This window comes from Ruditapes philippinarum, unplaced genomic scaffold, assembly GCF_026571515.1.
Source record: "Ruditapes philippinarum isolate M1 unplaced genomic scaffold, ASM2657151v2 ctg5439_1_1_1_1, whole genome shotgun sequence".
NCBI classification, from domain to species: domain Eukaryota; kingdom Metazoa; phylum Mollusca; class Bivalvia; order Venerida; family Veneridae; genus Ruditapes; species Ruditapes philippinarum.
In genome coordinates, this window is record NW_026858787.1 from 121,987 (window position 1) to 131,319 (window position 9,333).

Below are 9,333 nucleotides of genomic sequence, written 5' to 3' on the forward strand. Positions count from 1 at the left end.
AAGTACAGACATTTTGTTTTGATCACGTGATCTGATACACTTTGTGGTACAAAATGGCGGTATCCAGTGTCAAAAATCTTGATGCACCCGAAAAAGTTGCGACTCCAAGTCCACAGCTTGCCCGATCTGCTATCAGTGAAATTCATACATCAGAGGAAACTGGTGTCCCTCTTAATACACCATGGACGTTTTATTTAGACAAGTAATTTTCAATTGAAACGCAAATCTTGCTTTCTACTTTGTTATTAGATTCTTGGAAAGTTTTCTTACTGCTGAAATTTACTTCCGATATGAGGTGGATTTCTTTAGCATGAAAATAATTATCTAAACATGTATTTTTGCGAGTTCTATGCAATAAAAGTTGAATCTCTGCATGTTAAGAAATGATTTGAGATACTGAAATTTAAAAGCGTTTTAGAAATACAGTCAAACCTGACTTAAGTGACTGACTGTGACTCTCTGTTTTATTGACATCCTGATTACAGCGACCAGACCATACTATTCCCTGAGATATAGAGAATAACAGGTTACTGTCTTTTGAGAAAGGGTTTCTCAGACGAGGTTAGATATGGTCCTGGAAGGGGCGAGGCTTGCCGAGCCCCTTTCCGGATCATATCTAGCCGAGTCTGAGAAATCCCTTTCTCAAAAGACAGTAACCTGTTATTCTTTTTATCATGCCTTTATTATGATTTTGCATCTTATTTTTTTAATTCGGGGCACTAATTTCTGAAAGTACGGTAACCACAAGAGGGTTATACGCCAAAAAAGTAGTCCGAGGGTTTTTACCAATAATTTTATAACACAACACAATTTTTGGTACAATTTGCTTTAACAATTTATTTACTGTGTATTATCATAAATATTCAGCAAAGTCAATTAAACAATACCAACAATAAACATCATCAGTGCTGATCTGGCGTAGGAACATAGTGTTCTCAAGTCACTGACTGAGAAAGGTTGCTATTCTCAGACAGGCTTTATCAGGCAGTTGTCATAGTAATGGCATGATAAAATATGAAATTAGGCAAAGCCTATGAACGGGGAAGTTGTTAAAAATTCCTTCCATTTTTCCGTTTTAAAGGTGTCAATCGGTATTTCATGCACCACTTTCGTTTTCACTCGGAACACTCGACGATTATCATTAATCCGAAAAGTTGAGATTTGTTCCATTATCGGAATACACCTCCTTTTATCATTGAGTTGCATTGTAAATGGCGGCTCCTATTACTCATATTACTATCTTGTAACTGAATACAATGAGCCGCTGATGCAAGAAGTGACCCAAAGTAGAATTTTCAGACAGCTCATCAATTGCAACTTTTTTTATTCAAAATATTCAAAATCCATCATAGAAATATATATCCTCAGCAGTGGCGTAGCTACTATTAGGCCACGTAGGCCCGGGCCTACAAGTTGATAAAAAATCTGACAATTTCAAGTCCCAAAATACAATAAAAACAGGCGTAGTGGGTTAGTAGTGTTTTTAGGCTTATGCATGATTTACCGTCCTCAGTAAAGTTTGCACCTTATCAAATTCATAATCTAGTTTAAAATTATTGTTTTTGATATTTTTCCTTCAAAATCTTCTTAACGCGCATTTGCTCTTTTTAATCTGAACTTGTTTTTGGCTTCTGGGGCTAAGCCCCCGACCCCCTTTTATGGGCCTAGAAGTTGAAAAAAGCTGGCTACGCCCCAGTCCTGGTTGTACTATCTACCAGGAATGTAAGCCTTGTTTTGCCCACCATCATATAATACAGAAAAAATCTAGGATAAAATAGTTATTTATTGTAAAAGCTACCATTTCTTATAAACATAACAATATTATCCAAAAGAAATTTTAACTATAAATCAAAAAGATACCAGTTCTTCTGTAAAAAAAACTCATATGAGTGGCAGTTGTGTTTAAGAACTTTAAATGACTTTTGGAATGACTTTAAAACAATCAATAAAAGTTATAAACATATGTAAATGGTCCATTACTGCTAATGATACTAAAATTCTATTCAATATTTATCAATTATCACACACACAGTAAAGGGTAAACATTTGATAAGCATTTGCACACACATTCAAATGTACATGTTGGGTCTAAATTGTTAGCAATACTTCTGTTTTTTATGTGAAAAACATTTATAAAATGTGAATAGGGTTATTAAAACTTTGAATTCTCTTCAAAAAATGTCATATTTTGTATGAAATTAATGTGTAAAACACTTGCATACAAATTTTTTTCATGTAAGTATTATTTGTAATATCTGGACATTCTGGGTACAAAGTACCTCCCGGTATATACAAAACGTAGTTACCTTGAGGATAAAATTAACAGCAAGTGTGTTAACTTTGTTTGTTTTCATTTTCTCTTGTCAACTGTTGCGCATCCTTAGCCAGTTACAGTTTTTCCAATTGATAATAATTTTTTATTGCAGAGGTCTTGTGTTTAGTAAAGAATGTCATATTAAGGCAGCATGTTCATTCAGTGTTTTTCATGTGTACTAAATAATAAATTAATGTAGATTCGAATTAACGGAATGTTTGAAGTATAAATTTGTAGAGTATGCATTTTTCACAGACCTGTGCATTCCTAACAAAAGTCAATACTATGTATATGTTAGTGTTCATCCGTGCTGTTCTACAGAAATTAGAAACTTCGACGGGAGCGATAGCGACAGGAGAATGTTTCTAATTTCTGTAGAACAGCACGGATGAATACTAACATATTTAGTGTCAAACTTTATTTGGCCTCATTATCAGTCACTTTATTACGTCACTATGTGGTTTTATGAAGTACTATGAAAAATAGAAGTTGACTATGAACGGAATTCGATATAGTATCGACTTTTGTACTAACGCTAAGAATTTTTAATAAAAACAGCGTTTTCATTGGATGACAAATAACGTTGGACACTAAATTATGTTACATGATCTTCATCAGGTATTTATATAAAAAAAGCTTGATGATCCCTTTATTTACAGATATAGATTATCAGAACAGATATATCAAAGTGTAGCTAAAGAGTCGTCAGCGAACAGGTTTTATGGTACTGCTAGACCTGTTCACTGTTGCACAATGTCAAAATAAAAGTGACATATAAAGTTATGGAAGCCAGAACTATAACCGTGGTAGCAAAAAGTGTAGTTAAATGATCTATCTATAAATGTTATTGATGCAATTTTTGAAGTGATCTAAATGAGTATGACTATACATGTACAATCTACGGAAAAAAAATCAATGACATTAATGTTTTCTTGGTAAATTTTCTAATCAAAGGTGTTCAGTAAAATTATAAATGCATGCAAATATACCCATTCATGTTATTGCACCGAGATGCCTCGTGGAAATTTGCCTCATGCTCTCACAGCATTTGTAACTACTTGATATATTTCACACATATTATGATTATGTCTGGTCTTGCAGCATATGACTATTTACACCCTTTCAGTAGTTATGGTAACTGTTCTATACCTTTGGAATGACTATATAAGCTAGTTTATATTTGATTTACAGGTCTACCCCTGGTACATCTGCAGCAGAATATGCAGCCTGTCTCAGAAAACTTTATACAGTCAGCACAGTTCAGGTATATTCATCTAAAACCTGAAATGGACAATGAGTAAATTTTGGAAACTGTAAAAAGACACCAAAACCAAAAATGTTTTGTAAAAATAATAATAAAATTATCATTTTGAGGGCTTAATGGGTCTTAAAGGAAGTATTTTTTATGTGTCATTTCTGTTTTTTGACATTTTAATTTAAAAGTATTATAAACTCAGTAATTACTGAGTATTTTGAATAACAAAATTTCTTCATAACAAATTTGAAAGTCTTTGAAGCATTAATAGTCTATGCTGAGTTCTTTAGTCTTTGCATGATTATGATGATGGTTAATACAAAGATTCATATGAATATTTCTACAGGGATTTTGGAGTGTATATAACAATATACCAGATGTAAGCAAGTTAAACTCGCGATATAGTTATCATCTGATGAGACATGAGAGGAGACCTGTATGGTAAGTTTGCAATTTTTATTTGTAGTAAGGAAAACTTGAGATCTTTACAGTCATCGATTTTACAGTGTAGCACTGACCTGGTGGCCTATGGCCAGTGTAAATTAGTTCGGGCCAAATAGAATTTTAAGAAAAGTGAGTTAAATACATAGTAGAATAAATTCAAAACTGAAATTCGGGCCAGTAAATTCAAAATCTTAAATGCATTGACTGTATATAATTCTTGTGTCTGTGTTCACAGATCTTATTATCACGCCTCTGCAACACCAGTCTTCCTCTCTACAAAATAATCTCCCCTTTATACTGATTTACTTAGTACCTTACATGTTATTTTTATTTTTATCATGAAACAAAATTAGGGAAATGGTGTCCTTTTCAAAAAAAAAATTCAAGTTGTATTGCATATATCAAAAGCAATTGTAAATTTTGCACCTTTGGTTGGAAAGAGTTACTACACTTGGTTAAATTAACACTTTTGTGACCTAGATTACGAACAAAATGAAAAAGGCTTCTTTAACTAAAAAAAACCTCTCCTTTAGAGGTCTCAGCTTAATTGTAGATATATTATTAATTGATATCATTATCATTTCAGGGAGGATAAAGACAATTGTAATGGTGGAAACTGGAGAATGAAGTGTCACAAATGGGATACTGTATGATTTATTATTTATACACATATATTTTATTGACCTTACGCTAAAAGTTTGTGTTTAACGTTTAACCTGTAGATTTATGTAACAGATTTGCCTTGCTTTGAAGTTGAAACAGTCTATGCATAGTTGAGAAGATTCCAATAACAAAATACAAAAATTGAGCATACAAGTGGCAACAGCTTGGTCAGAGTTGTGAATGTGCAGTCTGGCCTGGTTCTATACAAGTGGTAAAGTCTCATCACATTTGGTTTCAGCAGGTTTCAAGTGTTCAAGTATTAAAAAAGGGTCATTGTAACATTTTTTTTTTAACTTATTTTAGGTTCTATAATATTTCATTTAGTCTTTGATGTGAATTTATATAGAAATATAGTTCTAATGATTATTTTGAACAAATGTTTTAAACATCTTCAACTTTTACTTAGATTATAGTTTAAAATGACATAACAGATTAAAAGATTCACCAACACAGTCATTTATTTAGGGATTTTCTTGCTTTACTGGTAGGGGAAAAACATTCAATTTACTAGTAAAATAGAATCACCAACCTATGAACTAGAGGTGTTGAGTTATGGTTAGTCACATTTCTTGTAAAATCACAGTGGTGAGGGGCAAGTGATTTACAGTCATCAACAATAACCACTTGATCATGCAAGACTTCCATACATGATAGATCAAGCATTTATCTTATATATTTATAGCCTCAAGTGTGGAAAGAGTTGCTGCTGGCAGCTATAGGAGAACATTTATCTGACTTCCTCATGGAGGGTACGTAAACTTTCCCAATATTTTCATTACTTCTTTCTTCATCATAAGAGTATTTTAATTTTTTTCATTGCAAATGGAACCATTCTTGAAATGTAGGGGATCAGATGCCGTGGTTTATGACATCCATTGTTATGTAAATCAGCAGTAATTATAGACCGATTATAGTATACCAACAATAGAGTAAGGCAGCCGCCACATCTGTGCAGTCTGACCAATCTTTATACTGTTGATGTCTCATATAAAGTATTTTAACATTTTAAGTCAGTTTTTGCTTTTGTAGCATAGCAGATTCATGCTAAATTCTATGGAAAGTTAGGAAGTATATGAATTTTAAATAAAACTCTTTTTGTATAAAATATATGCTAAAAACACACAAAAAATATTATAGATTCTGCTTTCCCAGTCATCATTAAATTTGTGTTTACCTCAGACTGATTTTCCAGGAAGAAGTTATATGGAAAAAAAACAACAATATTTTAGATTGTTGCCAGTTCCTTAATACGTTCAGTCTACATGTATATAATAGCCTTTATACATGCACACAGCATACATATAGATGATTATTTGATGCATTGAAAAGTGACCTTGCCATTACCTTACATGACCTTGATTTTTCAAGGTCAAATTTTCAAATTTAGACATTTCACCATAATTGGTTTCTATTCATCCATTCTACCATAGAACAGTTGTAGAATCAAACATTATTGACTTCAAACTTTGGAACAAGAGCGTTTATATTTTTATTAGGACGCAGAATATTGTTTGCTTTTTTTCTTGTATAACATAGTAAGAGATGAATGCACAGCAGATTAGGGCTTGACCAGTAATTGGCCTTACTATTTATAGTAACATGTGTCTTGAAGGATGTTCTTATTACAGGTGATGAGATAAGTGGTATCAGTGTTAGTATACGAGAGAGGGACGATATTGTCACTATATGGAATACACGGTCACAACTAGCAGAACAATCAAATATGTTAGAAAAAGTGAAAGAACTAGTTCCCAAAGTCACGTTTACAGCTGCATTCTATAAAGGTAGGTTAACTTAAAATAAAAAGTTTGGGTTATATCATTAAGATTTCCTTTGCTAATGTGATTTATTTGTATGCAAAATTTTAAGTACCTCTGAGCAAGACATCTGAGCACATATGCTCATAGCACATATGCTCTTAGTGAGCTATTGTGATCCCCCTCTGTCATGCCTCATTTGTAGAAGAGGGGACATACTGTTTTGCAGCATGGTTTTGGGGTTATGGGAATAAAGGTTCAGGTCACTTTGACCTTGTATGCCACAACGGTTTTCAACCAATAACCCGACAACCCATTGGCCCCCGACTCCCAAATTTCACAGATGCATTGGTCATGGGCAATAGATGACCCCTTTTGATCACAGTAAAGTTCAAGGTCATATTGACCTTGTATGTCAAAATGATTTCAGACCTATGACTTGACAACTAATGTGCCCTTGGCCCTTAAACTTCATATAAGTATAGGTTTTGGCAGTAAATAACCCTTTTTAGAGCTCAAAGTTCAAGCTCACATTGACTTTTGATATCTATGCAAAAATGTATTTTGAGCAATATTGCATGCAACTTCTAACATGCTGTTGATGAGGACATGCATGTTTTACAAATATCTCTTCTTGTAATTTGATATTGAAATCCCTACATCGACTGTTCAAAATTCAAAACCAGGCAAATCCACTGTGTAAACTCGGCAGATTTAGAATTGAGCAATTTTCTTGTCAAGATATGTCTGATGTCAAAAATTATATATATTTATACCATAACAGTAATTAATCAAAGGCAATTATATAATAATATTACTTTGTACTTTTATTTCAGCATTTCAAACTCATCAAGCTTTTGAAGGTTTTAAAAGGTCTTGAACTTGCCCTCTTGTGATATTTGACTTTATTATTTACCGAAAATGTACATTTTTTCGCCACAACGCATGAGAGATTTCAAACTATGTACAGATTCAGTGGTGTGACAGTGTGAGGAAGCTTAATTAGCAGCTGGACTGGTACTTATGTAAACAACAGCCTCAAGTATTTTGATTTATTGTCCACAAAACTTATAAAACTTTAGGTAGGAGACCAGTCTAAAACTGAAGCATCTGATTGGAAGATTTTCTGAACTGGTTTGAAATTGACCAATGGTAGTGTTCCATTTTGAGACTGGTCATCAACTTTCTGTTTTATGTATTTGGACACAGATATGAATGTCCGATGTCAGTATTTGTTCTGGTCATTTAATTTATGCAATTTGTTGAAAATTAGGGGTCAATATTAGAGACCATTAAACAGATTATATTTATAGAAATTAGTAGATTTCTTTTCTTTTTTATGACAAAGAAAGAAAATTAAAAAATGGTTGTTAAAGTTTGCTCATATTGGTTACAAGATTATATAAATTTAACAAACATCAACATTTTGATACAGTCTGAGAATGATAACCCAGAAATACAACTTGGTTTTATATCTTTGATATCACCTAGTACTCTTAAAGATGTAAAAGAGAAAAAAAAGTTCATTTTAGTGAATATTTTTTCAGTATTTGGTAATTTGTTAAAGTGATCACCAGTTTTGTAAAAGTCATAATAGTGCCTGAATTAATAAATTAATTTAGTAGTAAAGTTATTTTTCTGTTTAACTTTTTTTTTAGCTGAATGGACATGCCATGCTTTAGATGTGGAACAACACATTGTTTATTTTAGGGATTTTAATGTAAAAATAGTTTTCTTTTTGCAATTAAATTGTCAAACTTAGCAGCAAATAGTGTGAACTTTGGCCAGGCTTCACTGAGAAAAGCAGTTTTGCCTAACTATATTTGTTTTTGCCTAACTGTATTAGTTTTCACCTAACTTTGTATTAGTTTTAATAGGTATAATAAGCAAATTATTCTCATTGTTAGCATTCAGATTTGTAACAAAAGAAGGGAGGGACATATGCAATCTCATTCAGTATTTATGTTAAGATATACTCTGTTTAAATAACAATTGATAACATATATAGGTTGCAGGGTAAATAAGCGCTATAATCTAAAAATATATATTTACTTTTTTCTTTGCAACAAGCTTGATTTAGGAATGACCAAAATCTGTTTTTAAGATATATAAGTTAAGAAATGCAGTAAATTTTATTACACAAGAATGCTGTGAAATTGTTGCTATGTTGCAAGATGCACTGAAGTCAAAATTATCTAAGATAAAAGACATTTAATCTAGAAGTATTGTTTTACTTTAAAGGCATATGCTAGTATTACATAAAGACATATACAGGTAACAGAATGAAAACTACAAATGTACATAACAATTTATTTAAACTTTGTATGATCTTGGAATATTATAAGAAAAAATGGAGAAAAAACGGAGGTCAGCAACCTCATTTTAAGTTATCTGCCCTTTTCAATTGGTTTTATGTCTTTTTCAATCAGCTTTATGTCTTTTTTTTCAATTGGCTTTATGTCTTTTTTAATTGGATTTATGTCTTTTTCAATCTGCTATATGTCTATATGTAAACCCTAGCATATGCTTTTCATAATGTTATTGACTATAATTATTTGTAAATAATTTGATATTAAAGCTCTGGGAGTTCAGAAAGGTTTTGTTTGATTATATTTACATATTATATTAAATGTTCTTTCCATGCTATTGTGCAAATGTAATTGTGTGTTATATAGAAAGGAAACACATTTTGAATGTTGATATTAAGAATTTTAGTAAGATGAATTACAGTGTGCATAATTATAGTGTGTACAGGATGCCTGTCTGAATACAAAGTTTGTGAAATATTGTTTTAAGAAGCCATATCTTGTTGATTTGTTTTGTTGAAATTTAGAAATATAGATCTAGCAGTAATGATCAAAAGTTTATACAGTAGTTTATACAGTAGTACTTAGATAGGG

General features: G+C 31.9%; 1 protein-coding gene across 1 annotated transcript; it reads left to right on the forward strand.

Moving 5' to 3' along the window:
• Positions 1 to 33: 33 nt before the first annotated feature.
• Positions 34 to 9,133, forward strand: LOC132754275 (eukaryotic translation initiation factor 4E type 3-like). Its single transcript, XM_060744890.1, has 7 exons — positions 34 to 202; positions 3,506 to 3,578; positions 3,916 to 4,010; positions 4,600 to 4,660; positions 5,359 to 5,425; positions 6,305 to 6,460; positions 7,270 to 9,133. Exons 1-7 carry the CDS (start codon positions 54 to 56, stop codon positions 7,311 to 7,313), a joined length of 645 nt encoding a protein of 214 aa, XP_060600873.1. The 5' UTR covers positions 34 to 53; the 3' UTR covers positions 7,314 to 9,133.
• Positions 9,134 to 9,333: the final 200 nt, after the last annotated feature.

What these genes read in the sequence shown, in the direction of transcription:
- LOC132754275 (XM_060744890.1), top strand. Translation starts at nt 54, where the DNA reads ATGGCGGTATCCAGTGTCAAAAATCTTGATGCACCCGAAAAAGTTGCG. An exon ending in CATGAGAGGAGACCTGTATG is followed by an intron (nt 4,011 to 4,599) that starts GTAAGTTTGCAA and finishes TTATCATTTCAG; the next exon opens with GGAGGATAAAGACAATTGTA. An exon ending in TACAGCTGCATTCTATAAAG is followed by an intron (nt 6,461 to 7,269) that starts GTAGGTTAACTT and finishes CTTTTATTTCAG; the next exon opens with CATTTCAAACTCATCAAGCT.